At 32.0% G+C, this 15,976-nt stretch overlaps 1 protein-coding gene across 2 annotated transcripts; it reads right to left on the bottom strand.

Moving 5' to 3' along the window:
- Positions 1–1,504: 1,504 nt before the first annotated feature.
- Atg6 (Beclin-1-like Atg6) lies at positions 1,505–11,523 on the bottom strand. Of its 2 annotated transcripts, none has more exons than XM_074130926.1 (8): positions 11,267–11,523; positions 11,017–11,171; positions 10,784–10,935; positions 10,577–10,634; positions 10,283–10,470; positions 9,865–10,156; positions 2,629–2,843; positions 1,505–1,690 (listed from the first exon to the last, which is right to left on the bottom strand). In XM_074130926.1, the coding sequence occupies exons 1-8, from the start codon at positions 11,373–11,375 to the stop codon at positions 1,567–1,569; spliced, it is 1,293 nt and encodes a 430-aa protein (XP_073987027.1). In that variant the 5' UTR covers positions 11,376–11,523; the 3' UTR covers positions 1,505–1,566. The 2 variants fall into 2 exon arrangements, with proteins under 2 accessions (XP_073987027.1, XP_073987028.1); XM_074130927.1 differs by having other exon boundaries at positions 9,883–10,156.
- Positions 11,524–15,976: the final 4,453 nt, after the last annotated feature.

Raw genomic sequence — 15,976 nt, 5'->3', positions numbered from 1 at the left:
AAACTTACAGTTTTAAAAGTTAAGTATAAGGGTTGATTAAACGCCAAAAGGTACACAAATCAGCTAGTACCCAACATTTCATTCATGCTTAGTTCATATAATTTAAGTAATTTTGCTGCATTAACTTTTCCTTCACATTTTTTTAGAATTTATTAGATATCACAGACCCTTATGCTGGCCAGTTCATTCATAATATTATTTTGTTATAATTATGATAAGATGTATATTATATCCGTTTTTAAATAGGTACTTTATTTTAACTCTATTCCGAATTATTCTTCGGATTTAGCTTTAATTTGCCCTTTATTCTGAGATGTCACATATATACGATATATGCAAAAGTAGAAAAAGACAAAGTTAGAGTCGGCTACTGTTTAAATTTGAATCACGGATTTAAAAGAATATTTCAGTCTTGAATTCGTCTTACCGAAATATTCGTGAGCACAAATAACACACAGTTAATAACAAGTAGATTCAACATTATTTATTCATTTCTCAATTGTAATTTAATTTAGACCCCCTAATTTTACTTATAGTAAAATACTGGAATAATTTGATGTCCTAAACGTATGCATATCTCATTTATTTTATATTACATGTATACAACATTGCGGGAAGAACACCTAGATTGAGAATGTAATTGAAGAAAACCATATTATTTGCGATAAAGCCAGATAATTATTACCTTTAATTATAAACGTTTGGCTACTACATAAAATAACAATTACTTTAATCGAAGAATGAACTTAAACAGACGATTTAAAAAAATAAATAAAATAAAATAAATAAAATAAACAAAATCATTGATGTATGTTGATGTAACATTTTTTCAAAAAGTTTTTGAATTTTTTAACCTGTAATTAATAGTTTGATTATTATAGATTAATATTAATAGATATTAAAGTCAATCTACAGTGCTACTTGAACAAATATTTTGTAGATAAATATGGCCAGCATAAGGGTCTGTGATATCTAATAAATTCTAAAAAATGTGAAGGAAAAGTTAATGCAGCAAAATTACTTAAATTATATGAACTAAGCATGAATGAAATGTTGGGTACTAGCTGATTTGTGTACCTTTTGGCGTTTAATCAACCCTTATACTTAACTTTTAAAACTGTAAGTTTTTGTTAAGGAGATTCTATTTATAATTTGATATATTTTCATGAACAAATACAAATCCCACCGGCCTTCATTCTAAACAAAATGCATTCACTTTTACATCAATGTGACTAGTGTACATGTCTCCAGCAGTTCAAACAAGTTCCATTCTCATGTAGTGTCCTACCGAATGAAGTGTTCATTTCTTTTATTTATTGATTCCATTTTTCCCTTCATTTTTATGAATGAATCAGTGATTAATTAATGCCAAAAAAAATAACACAATATTACCAATTTCACTCACAAATGTACGTAATGATTACAAATTCGCTTGACTACAAAATTGATATATAATTGGTCAGAATAAGAAAATTAATTATAGAAAAATTAAATAAATTTTAAATTATAATAAGAAAACAAGCGTAATGTTTTTATTTATTTCACTTTCACAATTAAAGTTGCAACTTAAGTAAAATGTTCACTTTGTTCTCTCGCAAACTGCGATGATACCCAAGCTAAGCCCCATTTTAAATTGGTCAGCAAAAATTTTAATGCTTTGGTCCATTGTTCTTCAGAATTGAATTGAATCCTGCAACAAGAACAAACATTCATATGATTTCACTTATTTTCAATTCTTCTTACTTTAGAAGTAATTTTCCAACCCTTCTCACACAAGTACCCTTAAACGAATATTGAGGAAAAAATTTCGGGTGGAAGTTAGAGAAAGCAACAGACTAATTTGTAAAAAAAAGCCACTTTCCCGAAACAGCGGACGTCAAAATGGGTTTTTCCGAACTAACACTAATTCTAAAATCTGCCTGATTACACCCCACTTAATTTAATAGAATAAGAGAGTGAATTATTATTATTATTTTGTTAATAGTTTTGTTGACTGCAAAATTCTATAAATTATGTACTTGGAGTTAATAATCTTCTGTTGAGCATATTATGTCGCTTTAGAGACAATGCAAATTTGTAGACAGTATTCACTCGCACACATTAGTGAATTTTTTATTTTTTATTTTTGATTGATTTTGTATATATTTAAAGTAATGTAATTGCCTAAATATTCTGGCGGGGTTTAATTAGGATTACATATTTATATAAATAATTCAATAAACATTATTATTGCTGCAGTTAGTATAAATTTTAAAATTACTTTAATTAAATTTTGAAACACAATTTACCAGGGTTCCTCCGATTGCTTTCTCTCACAAGAGAGTAAGAAAAATACCTTTTTTGACTAATATGCGGACGGGAGATTACCTTTCCCACTTCTAAATTATCACTTCAATATTAAGGTTTACAAACTGTAAATCAGGCCAGTAAATCTTTTACAACTTAAGAAAATTTGTAAATTTTTCGAAATGGCAGCGGGCCGCCAAATACTATGTAAAGCATCCTCCCGTCTACAGAAACAGTTTTCTGTTTCTCTGAAATATGTTTTGCTATTACTATGTTCGAAACCTACATCCTTTTAACAGCATTAAAGAAACATAAAAACAAAAATCAAGATAATATACAAACTTCACTGAAAACGAGTTTCCTGTCGCAGAATCTTCTAGTTTGCCTTTGTCGATTCTATATGGCAAACAAAATCCTGAGTCACCTTTTTCTACTTCTTCCTTAAACTGTTGTAAACAGTCTAAAAATGCCACCATCGCAGCATCAAATTTTGTGTCCCATAAAAATCGGAAACCACCAGAACCATAAAGAGGTAATATCTTCTGCTCAGAAGGCACCTGTTTGAATGTTACACCAACGTTAATTGATTGAATAAGTATTTTTGCTTAAATAAATTCGTAGCAAGGATACTATCTGTACCTACTACTTAGCAAACTTATCTATAGCTACTGCAGATAACTCATTAACAGTATAAATATAATTACATTTACAAAATACTAAGAAACTCAAATAATTAACAATGAACACAAAAAAAAAATTGAAAAAAAATTATAATTTCTGTATGTAGTAAATAAAACTGTACAATTATTCATAATAGTAACTAAATGATATGAGAAAGTAAAGGTGATACTAAACTGGACGTAGAGGATACATAAGAAAAATTAAATCTGCTTAACAAAAACTTACAGTTAAAAAAGTTAATGGTTGAGTTAACAACAAAAAGAAGACAAATTAGCAATACCAAACTTTTATTCAAAATTCAGCTGGTGATTTCAGCCAGACTGAAACGTTCGGAAAAGCTTATATGTTTTATATAAAAAATTTTCTCCCACTTTCTTAACTGTTTTCTATAACTTCTATTGCAGTTTTCTAAGTAACTTACGATCAGGCTTAAGCAATGTTTTCATGAGTTCTTATAATTCACATTATACACGTAAAATGTACTTGTGGAAATCTTATTGCAATTGATATCTTTCAAGTAATTTTACGGCATTAAACGTTCATTAATACTAAAAAATATTAATGAATTCCGAATCGAATGACACCTCATTCATGAAAATCGGTTCTTGCGTTTAGGCGCTACGCAGTTTACAAAAAAGGTAACAACAACAAGAACAAGAACAAAACCAATTTTTGAAAAAGCCGTTTTTGCTCATTTTCGGCAACTTTTTTCTCGAAACCTATTAGATCTGGGTGGTTGCAAAAAAATTTCAGTTATAAAGGATGGTTTGCCCTATAATTTAAAGAAAATTTGGGAATTTTATCTTTTATAGAAAAAAATTCTCAAAGTTGGGTGTTTTTCAACGTTACGTTTTTTCGTGCAGTTTTTGATGGTCAACCCTTATACAACTGTCCTACCGCACAGTTTTAATAACAATTACTTTAATCGAAGAATGAACTTAAACCGACGATTTTTATTTAAAAATAAAAATAAATAAATAAAATAAACAAAATCATTGATGTATGTTGGTGTAAGCATTTTTTAAAAAAGGTTTTGAATTTTTTAGCCTCATAATTTTTTTTTATTTTTTATAACGTTTTTCTTTTTAACCTGTATTTTTAACAGTTTGATTATTATAAATAACTAGATGTTACAGTCAATCTACAGTGCTACTTGAACATATATTTTGTAGACGAAAATGGCCAGCATAAGGGTCTGTGACATCTAATACGAGGGTCGTTTGAAAAGTCCGTGCAAAGTCAGAGAGACAGCACCACTGGCGCGTATCGAGGTTATGTTTAGTTAGTAGCATCTCTTGGAAGAACACATACCAAGTTTCAGCCAGATCGGTCTATTTCTTTGTGTTTGGCATTCGTTTGAATCGAGGAAGTCGAGTGATTTTCAAAAAATGGACGAAAAAGAATTTCGTGTGTTGATTAAACACTACTTTATGAAAGGCAAAACGCCTCAGGAGACTAAAGAGAAGCTTGATAAACATTATGGTGACTCTGCACCTTCGATTAGAACAGTAGTTTATAAGTGCTTTCAAAATTTTCGGAGAGGCCATAAGGGCACAAGTGACGCTGAACGTTCTGGACGCCCTGTTGAGGTTACTACTCCAGAAATCATTGATAAAATCCATGATATGGTGATGGATGACAGAAGAGTGAAGGTGCGTGAGATTGCTAGTGCTGTGGGCATCTCGAATGAACGGGTACATAATATTTTGCATCAACATTTGGACATGACAAAGCTATCCGCAAGATGGGTGCCGAGATTGCTCACGCTTGAAAAACGAAATCAGGTGAAGTGTTGCAAGGACGGTTTGCAGCTGTTCCAGAAGAATCCGCAGGACTTTAAGCGTCGTTTCGTCACTGTGGATGAAACATGGATACATCACTACACTCCTGAGACCAAAGAACAATCTAAACAATGGGTTACCAAGGGGGAATCTGCGCCAAAAAAGGCGAAGACCGTTCCTTCGGCCGGAAAGATTATGGCGACTGTCTTTTGGGATTCGCAAGGAATAATCCTCATCGACTATCTGGAAAAGGGTAAAACTATTACAGGTGCATATTATTCATCGTTATTGGACCGTTTGAAAACCGAGCTGCAAGAAAAACGCCCACGACTGGCCCACAAAAAAGTCCTTTTCCATCACGACAACGCACCAGCTCACACCTCAGCAGTTGTGGTCGCAAAATTAATGGTAATAGGGTTCCAACTCGTTTCACATCTCCCCTATTCTCCAGACTTGGCTCCCTCGGACTACTATTTGTTCCCCAATATGAAGAAATGGCTGGCGGGAAAAAGATTTTATTCAAACGAGGAGGTGATTGCATAAACGAATGGCTATTTTTCAGACTTGGACAAATCCTATTATTCGGAAGGGATCAACAAACTAGAGCAGTGTTGGACGAAGTGTATAAGCCTAAAAGGAGACTATGTTGAAAAATAAAAAAGGTTTACCCCCAAAAATTAAGTAGTTTTTATTTTTGCATGGACTTTTCAAACGACCCTCGTAAATTCTAAAAAATATTAATGAAAATTAATGCAGTCAAATTACTTGAATATTAATGAAGTGTTAATGAAATGTTGGGTACTTGCTGATTTGTGTACCTTTTGGCGTTTAATCAACCCTTATACTTAATCTCCTTAACAAAAACTTACAGTTTAAAATGTTAAGTATAAGGGTTGATTAAACGCCAAAAGGTACACAAATCAGCAAGTACCCATCATTTCATTTATACTTCATTGATATGATTTAAGTAATTTTACTGCATTAACTTTTCCTTCACATTTTTAGAATTTATTAGATGTCACAGACCCTTATGCTGGCCATTTTCATCTACAAAATATTTGTTCTAGACTGTAGATTGTAATATCTATTTATCTATAATAATCAAACTATTAATTACAGGTTAAAAAGAAAAAAAAAATTAGGCTAAAGATTTCAAAAACTTTTTTAAAAAAAAGTTTACACCAACATACATTAATGATTTCATTTTATTTATTTTTATTTTTAAATAAAAATCGTCGGTTTAAGTTCATTCTTCGATTAAAGTAATTGTTATTTTATGAAGTAGTCAAACGTTTATAATAATAGGTAATAATTATCTGGCTTTATCGCAAATAATATAGTTTTCTTCAATTACATTCTCAATCTAGATGTTCTTCCCACAATGTTGTATATATGTAATATAAAATAAATAAGATTTGCATATTTTTAGGACAGCTAATTATTCCAGTATTTTACTATAAGTAAAATTAGGGGGACTAAATTAAATTACAATTGAGAAATGAATAATTATTGTTGAATAATCTACTTGTTATTAACTGTGTGTTATTTGTGCTCACGAATATTTCGGTAAGACGAATTCAAGACTGAAATATTGTTTTAAATCCTTCGTGATTCAAATTTAAACAGTGGCTGACTCTGACTTTGTCTTTTTCTACTTTAACATGCATGTATATGTGACTACTCAGAATAATTCAGAACTCATTTTATCATAATTATAACAAAAAAATATTATGAATGAACTGGCCAGCATAAGGGTCTGTGACATCTAATAAATTCTAAAAATGTGAAGGAAAAGTTAATGCAGTAAAATTACTTAAATCATATCAATGAAGTATAAATGAAATGATGGGTACTTGCTGATTTGTGTACCTTTTGGCGTTTAATCAACCCTTATACTTAACATTTTAAACTGTAAGTTTTTGTTAAGGAGATTTTTGTACCTTTTGGATAGATTTTTCTTTTTGTCTATTTTGCAAAGTTACATATCTGCTTTACAGATTTTTTTAAAATTTGGTATAAGCAATTCTATCATTATAACCTGATAAGGCGTTAAGTCGGAACCGTAACTACTGTAGAGATCTTTTTAAAGAACGATTATAATTGCGGTCCCCAAACCATCCTCAATAACAATTTTTTTGAGAAAGCGTTTTGAATAAAATAGGAAGGTATTTGTACGTAAATAGCAAAATTAAACTGCGATTTCAGTACTTCCTTTTAAGAGGAGCAAGAAAAATAAACTGCGATTACTGGACTTCTCCCTAAAAGGCAAAGATTTTGAATCGAACGACAATTCATTGATGTAAATCGGTTCACTCATTGATAATTTTAACGATTGCAGTACTTCCTGTTGGTAGGCGTAAGAGCATGATGGCACTTCACAGCCACGTAGAGGAGCTTTAATCACTTCTTCGTGCTAAATTTTATCAAAATCGGACTAAGCTTTATAGAAATATTGGTAATAATAGTTTTAGAAAGGGCCTTATTTGGGTAGGGCAAACTCCCCTCCTTATGAGGCATGGCGTCGAGACTTTTAAAGTACAAATCTGTACAAAATTTTGATTCGAATGACACTTTATTCAAGAAAATCGGTTCACGTCTCGATAATTTGAAAGATTGCTATACTTCCCCTTAACAAGTGTAAGAGCTGATCGCCGCTTTAATGTTACGTAGGGGAGCCCTAACCCTATCATCCTACCAAATTTTATCAAAATCGGGCCAAGATTTACAGAGAAATTAGAAATAATAATTTTGGAGGAGGCCTTACATAAAGGGGGCTAACTCCTCTCCCATTCGATGTACAGCGTCGAGACCCCCAAAAGGCACATCTACAAAAAATTCCGAATCGAATGACACCTCATTCATGAAAATCGGTTCACGCGTTTAGGCGGTACGCGGTTTACAAAAAAGGTAACAACAACAACAACAACAACAACAACAACAACAACAACAACAAGAAGAAGAAGAAGAAGAAGAACAACAACAATTTTTGAAAAAGCCATTTTTGCTCATTTTCGGCAACTTTTTTCTCGAAATCTATTAGATCTATGTTGTTGCAAAAAAAATTCAGTTATAAAGGAGGGTTTGTCCTATAATTTAAAGAAAATTTGGGAATTTTATCTTTTATAGAAAAAGAGAAAAAAATTGTCAAAGTTGGGTGTTTTTCAACGTTACGCTTTTTCCTGCAGTTTTTGATGATCAACCCTTATACAACTGTCCTACCGGACAGTTTTAATGTAAGTAACTCCTCCTTAACTCCTCTCTTAATGTAAGTAAAACGTCGAGATCCCCAAAATGCACATCTACATAAAATTTCGAATCGAATGACATGAAAATCACACAACGCGTTGATATATTGAAACGATTGAGATATTTTCACTTATATATTTTTTAATTTTTACACATGTGTTAGTTGGCATTCCAGTAGTCTGTTTTTAGTCTAACGGTCACTATCTTCACAAACAGTGAATATGTTTTTACTCATGGGGAAACTATTAACTTCCATTTTTTCTCATCGCTGTAGACAGGCCATTTCTTTTTTTCTATATCTTCATGCCTTTTAAACTGTAAGTTTTTGTTAAGGAGTTCTTTATAGGCTAGAATGTCGACGAATGTCATCCTCTAAGAAATTAGTCCAAAAGCAGGACAGAACTTTAATATCGCGTATGGAACCTCTAACCACTTCTTCATGCAAATTGTTGCAAAATATGGCTAACATTTACAGTTATTATTAGTCATTATTATTACAGTTAATATTTTTGGTGCTAACTTTCGTGGGCCAAACTCCTCTCTTAATGTAAGTAAGACGTCGAGATCCCCAAAATGCACATCTACATAAAATTTCGAATCGAATGACATGAAAATCAGACAACGCGTTGATATATTGAAACGATTGAGATATTTTCACTTATATATTTTTTAATTTTTACACATGTGTTAGTTGGCATTCCAGTAGTCTGTTTTTAGTCTAACGGTCACTATCTTCACAAACAGTGAATATGTTTTTACACATGGGGAAACTATTAACTTCCATTTTTTCTCATCGCTGTAGACAGGCCATTTCTTTTTTCTAAATCTTCATGCCTTTTAATTTCTCTGAAGAGAGAAGAGTCACCCAACGTCTCTTTTCTAAAAGGATGATATTTAGAGATTCTGTACAATTCAACTTCCCATTAAAGTTCTATTGTTAGTTCTGCCCGAAACATTTCTGGTTCCTGTCGAGTCTTGCGTATGCTGTTTTAATCATGCACTATATGTTTGCTATATTCTTTCCAATATCTCTCCTCTTCCAATTCCGACCTGACCTGAGAATCCCTAAGTAGCTGGTTGCATCTGTTTATATTTAACCTTTTAGAAGTAGAATTCTAAATAGCGGTGTTAAGTATGTGAATAAATAGACCAGAAACTTATCGATTTCTTTTATGGACCTGTAATGTGTAAGTATTCTCAGTAACTTATTGCCTTGTCCGAAACCTTCTCATTCATAAGTTTTTTCCAATAAGTTGATTCAATGCCTTTTTAAAAGGTGTCATTAAGAAGAAAGGTTGGCGTACGAAATACTAAACTGAGAGTGAAATTAAAAACTTAAGTTTCTCCGGATATTTTTGTAACTCTGCATAAATACACTTTAGGCAAAAATATTTCAATGCTGTCAGATCATAAAAATCAATGTTCATTTGCTGAATAATTACACTTTTTCCTCTTTTACGATTACTTTTTGAAAGTAATAATTAGTTTGCCAGTATAATAAAGTTACCCACTTATCTGATGAATAAATTGGATGTTTTGCATATATTGACCAGTAAACCTTAAATTATAACCCGATATAAGCATATATATTTATACGTATTTCAACAAAAGCAAATTGCTTTTCTAATTTTTGGTTTTGTTGAGCAAGTACATAATTTCTATTCCATTATGCAAAATTATTCCTACATAAATATATTTATAAGTAGTTCACTGTAGTTCCAGTAATAATTCCGTTACCAGTGAAGCTTTGCAATTCTATATTGCTTAAATCTGCTACCCATTCAAATTAACTTTTTAATACGTTCCTGCGCTTTTTGCCAGCCCAATAAATTCTTTCTTATTAAACATTAAAAACATGCAAGAGAAGTACCTTTGTAATAAATCTGACCTCAATATACGAATGATTTCCATATGGTACCAAAATGAATTTGTCAAACTGAAAGTTTATTTTATTGGCCAAAGAAGTAAGGAGTAGTGCTGTCTGTCCCCAGGCAGCATTGATTTCAGACCAGTCTACAGGAGCGGACGGTAATCTTCCTAATTTGAAATTGTTTATAGTGCCAAAGTGCCCAGAATGCCAAATATGAAATGTTGCATTAAAAACATTAGTTTTTTTTAGTTTATCCAACTGATTCTTTGCGTAAGCGAGTTCGCACTGTACACTGCAAATATAAAATAGGAAATGGTTATATAATCGATCACAAATAATGATCTACCACACCAGCAACTGAATCCGAATATTAAAGGAATTTACATCAACAAAATTGATAAATAACGCTATATTAAACCTTCTGTGTTCATCTTCCACAAGAATAAATTCATTTCTATGTTTGCTATATTCTTTCCAATATCTCTCCTCTTCTAATTCCAACCTGATCCTATTAGCTTCCTGACTGTTGTACTCCTTTAATACTACTTTTTCTTCTTCTTGTAAGGCTTTTAATTCGTACATAACCCTATCTTCCTCAGCTTGCAGCTGAAAATAATATAAACAAAAAAAAAAATCATTAAATATACATTAATTAATTACTCAACTTAATTTTTGACGCTAACGCTTTTACACTAACGGAAAATACACTTACACCTTTCAATTCTTCTCGCAGAGTTTCCACACTCTCCAAATGGGACTCATTTTGAAGTCTGAAAAATAAATAAATAAATTCATTCAAGAGATAATACATAAGTGGAGGAAAATAGAGACTTATGTTCACTCTTGTTTCTTCTACTTTATAATTAATGCACATAGCCGTTAAATTAAAATTAAATTACACTACTCAACACTGGGTTACTTTTTAAGAAACTGCGAGTAATCATGAAGTTCATCTTCTGTCAGCTTCAATTGTTGATCTACCATTTCAATTAACGAATCTGTACATTCTTCACATAAGGGATGATCTATTTCAGAATTTGATGACACAACGTCAAAAAGATTAGCAGTTATCTATTGAAATAAGAATAAAGTAACAGTTGAAAGGAGAAAATAAAATGGCTTACTTGTGATAATTTTATCGCAAAAACGTACCTTCATTTGATGACTAAGATCACCAGGGTCTGTTTGAGTTCCAAGTAAAGTAAAACCATTTGTCCCATTACCTGAATCGACTAGATGAAATGCAGGTATAATATGATCAAGTCCGGCAGAATATAACTCTACTTCTGGAGATGCAACGATAGGTACTATAATTCAAAGAATTTGAACCCATTTTTGAAAGCTTTACTTATTTTAAGTACAGATGAAGACTTAAATTTATTATTAATGACTGTGTACTAACATGACAATTCAGCGAGAGTATGTTCTCCCAAACTGCTAAATGATGAATCCAATTTTAGCGGTTGTAAACAACGCTGACAAAAAAAGCTAACGTTAACTTTTTTCTCCATTGGAACAACCTTGTTTCTACTCGCTCCACATTCTAACTTACTTGTCCACCGATCGTCCTACTGAATGTTAGTTGAAGTTAATGTAGGTTATATATAACGTCTTCTGCACTTTTCATACAGAATAAAGCACAGAACAGGGTGCGATAACTAAAGGTTCGATTTGAAACAGATATTCAATTAAGTAAGACGTTTTAAATGAAAATAATTTAAACATTTTAAGAACTATGTAAATAATCGTTTGAAAAATAAAACTTGAAAATTTTTGAGTTCTATACTAATCGATTCTTTTCTTTCACTGTAGAATAATCGATATCACTTCATATTTTTTGTCTTAGAATGTTGATTCGATGGCTAACTGAGATAGATTAGAACTTATTATCCCTCGTAACAAATGACAATCATTAAGAGAAATTTTCATTCCCGATCATGCACCTCTATCCTCAAACCTATTTGGACATACGAATTAGAACTGAGGTGTACAGCCAAATCTACAAACACGACATTGGCACTTCTTGCACCAAGCCACAAATATATACTTATATATTTCAACAAAAGCAAATTGCTTTTCTAATTTTTGGTTTTGTTGAGCAAGTACAAAATTTCTATTCCATTATGCAAAATTATTCCAACATAAATATATTTATAAGTAGTTCACTATAGTACTACCGCTGGATAGCTTCTCTCCTTTTGCTCTTCACGCTGTAAAGGCTATATCAGTTAGTACATACTGTCGTGGCGCCCTACACCACAGATATTTTAAGTTGCCCGCACTGGCAGCAAGAAGGTTATAGATTAGAGATTCACAGATACAATTAAATTTTTTAAATAATTAAAAAGTATCTGAAGATGCCCGATATGAATATTTTAAATTATTTGAAGCTTACCAATATTTCATTATTATAGCGGTGGAACTTCCACTTCCTTCTTTTTGGAAGAACAGGCCCCAAATTTGGTTTGCCCAGGCAGAATTTAATTTTGAACTCATACTTATTAATAGTGATGCTACAAAATACAACCATATTCTAAACATGAATTGCTTTATGATTACGTGCGATACATAATTGTCAACCCTTGTACGAGAGATAAATATATCACGCAAAAAAACTTTAATTCTGGCTTTCGAAGATATGGAACGGCGAAAAAACAGAAAACATTTTGATGCCATAGAAAAAAGGATCGCCCGTATAAAACACTAAGTAGAAGCATATCGCTTAGAAGTGATGCTCCTAGCCCAGCTTCATGTGTAAGCACTACTCCAAAATTGTGCTGCCATCACTAGCTATTCGGAAGTAAAGCGACAAAATGTTGGCCCCTCTGCAGTTATTCAAACGAAAAAGTTACGTCAATTGCCGCAAGTGACGGATTGCGAGCAGGTCAGGTCACACCACCTTTTCGTTACCTACAGAGTCACAGACAAGAAGTAGTTAGTACATTTAGGAAGTGACGAACCTGTGTTGCCAGCCACAAACGAAGTGGCGCGTATAAGTTAGTTTTGGTTGCAGCAACCGGTGCTCTGATTACAACCTACGGACGCGACTAATGGAAACTTATTTAGAACTTCGCCGTCGTTTTCGTTGGCCCTTTATTATAAAGGGAAAGATAATCCTATAATTGTAGTTGATTTTTTAATCTTTAGCAATTTTAATCTGTAGAATAATATTATTATTTTATTTATTGCTTTGAAGAACATTATGCCTTATAAGCAAGGAGTTGTGTTATAAAAGAAAATGAAAATAAATAAAATATTCCAATTATCTCATAAAAAGAAAAACTAAATAAATAATAAACTTCTTATTATATAAACCATAAAAAACAAAAGAAGAAACATACAAAGTTTTGGAAGAATACCTTGTTGAAATAAAAATTTTGGAAGATAAACCAAATAGGGGCTTTTTTGCAGTAATAATACATTAACTTAAACAAGATTTTCTTTGATTCAAACATTTGATGGTATATAAGAATATATTGTTCAGTTTAGTTTCATTTTCAATATTTAATAAGTTAACTAATTTGTCACTATTGGCATTGTGATTTAAGATGTACTGAATTAAATATTTATCTCTGTGCAATGAAAATTTTGAACATTGAAAAATAAAATGGTAAAGATTATCTTTTAAATTTAGAGAGCACAATGAACAAATCTCCTCCGGTTTAAATTGTTTCTCATCTTTAATAATAATTCTACAAAATTTTCAACCCATTAAACGCATTTGGGCTACCAGCCTAATTTTTTCAATTTTGCAGTTAAATAAAAGATAATTTTCTATAGAACTGAAAGAACAAAAACTTCTAAAATAGACGCTAAATAAGTATAAATAAAATCATTATCCTTACTAAATAAATGATTATTATTAGCTTGAATTATATCATTTAAATAATACAAAAAATGAGATACATTATTGTGTAACAAAAAAAGATCATAACCAATGAGAGAAAGTTGAGATTTAAAATGAGAGAACCAGTTAAAAGGAAGAACAATTTTTTTTTCAATTTCAATTAACCTCTTTAAACATTTCTTGGGTAATCTGTCTTCCAGCATATTTTGTAGAGAGCAATACCACCCCAGCATTCTTTTAAACAATTTCAACTTAGTATGCCTTCGACCCTTTTCCAATCTCATATAGGCACTAGGAGTTTGTAGAGGTAAACGTAATACTGCCTTAAAGAAAAACCTCTGGGCACGTACCAAATCGTCCGTATGAGGGCAACCCCAAATTTCTGGGCAATTCAGCAAAACACTCTCTGCCATGGACTCATAAATAAGACACTTAGCTTCCCAACACTCAGAATGTGTTGCTTTCAAGAGTCCTAAAACTGAAGAATTGGCTGCTCTAAATTTGGAAAGATGGTATTTTGCAGCAGTTCCACATTGGCCAGAGGAAGAAAATGGGACGCCCAGGTACGTGTAATTATTACTGACTAATATTTTGGAATTGTTAAATGAAAAATCTTTCATTTTGGGTAAACGACCTCCCTAATGAAACAACATGATTACCGTTTTACTGATATTTACTTTTAAGGAATTAATATTACAATATTCATTAAAGTATATTTAAATCCTGTTGAGTTTCTAACCAGGTCGTAGATAGAAGAACGGTGTCATCTGCATATAATATAGTACAGAGATACGTCATAGAATTAATATTTATTCTTCTGGCGCCTTTAACAACAAAATCTGATATAAAAATTGCAAAAAGCAAGGGGCTTAAAATTTCCCTCTGAAGAACTCCCTCCCTAACGGGGATTTCATTAGATTGTTCATTTCCTTGAGAAATAACCATTGAGGAAAATTCATACATTTTCATAATGAGACGTACATTTTTCCACAGATACCTAAGGAGTACAGCTTATGCCATAATTTCATGTGCACAACGGAGTCGAAGGCTCGTTTAAAATCTATGAAAGTGGCGAAAAATTTACTTTCTTTTTTTTCTTAACTGTAAATTTATTACTGATGAAAGTGTAAATATTGCATCACGACAGCCTCTCCCCTTCCGAAAACACATTTGTTCTTCTGGAATAAGGTTTCTCTGCTCTACCCATTCTACCAACCTGATTATAAAGGTGAAAAATTTTTGAAATAGAATTAAAAATGGCTATAACCCTGTAATTTTCATGATGAGTTGGGTCACCTTTCTTGAAAAGTAATTTTGAATGAACTTTATGCTAACTAGAAGGATATTATTCCTCCTGCCAAATCTTATAAAATAAGTTTAACAAATAGTGAGTCCACGATGCTGGTAAATATTTAAAACATTCATTTGGAACATGGTCAGGCCCAACAACTTTATTAATTTTACAATAGTTTAAACTTGCCATTAATTCATCCATACTTATATCATTACCTAAAGCTGGATGAAAATATCCAAAAAACATTACATTATCAACAATTTTGGGCTGGAGAATTAGCAATTTTAATCTTTTGGTCGAGATTAGGCGTCTCAAAGATGGCATCAAATTGTGCCAAATCCCTCTCGCCCTAACGACTTACACACAACACGTCTTGAAATCCACCATTCAGATGGAGTGGCCTATTTCTGCATAATTACGGCCATGATTATAAAAATTAAAGTAAAGCAAAGTAATCGCCTATTTTTTCAGGCGGGGCTTAACGTCCAACTACCAATTAGGTGTCGTGGTCGGAGGCGACTAGCAAACATACTTTACTGTAAATTTTTTTTATTAACCATTATATTAAATCCAAGGCCTAAGACCGGGAATCGAACCCACTACCACAATACATATTAGCTTCGCAGGTCTTGCCTCTAACCGCTCGGCTACCGTGACGCCTGGCTATAATTATATTTACCCTGTCTTGCCATCGCTCAATTACCTTATGTCGATAACAGAATGCTCCTCGCACTTTTTGGGATTCTATACATTCCTAATTCAAGTATTTATTCCTTTATTCTGAAATTTGAATTTGAAAATGTTTATTTACAATTTAAATTTTTTTATACAAATATATTTAAAAGGAGGTTTCAGGCTGCATGTCTACATCCTCTCCACAACATATCAACATTTACATTGGATACAAGTCGAACTTAATATTAAGGAAAAAAATTAAAAAAAAAAACCTTACTGCATAGATTTAATTAAAG

Source organism: Rhodnius prolixus, unplaced genomic scaffold, assembly GCF_049639745.1.
Source record: "Rhodnius prolixus isolate KJV_2025 unplaced genomic scaffold, Rpr scaffold_4, whole genome shotgun sequence".
Classification (NCBI taxonomy): Eukaryota; Metazoa; Arthropoda; class Insecta; order Hemiptera; family Reduviidae; genus Rhodnius; species Rhodnius prolixus.
Note: the sequence above shows the minus strand (reverse complement) of the source record. Positions and strands in the feature narration are given on the sequence as shown.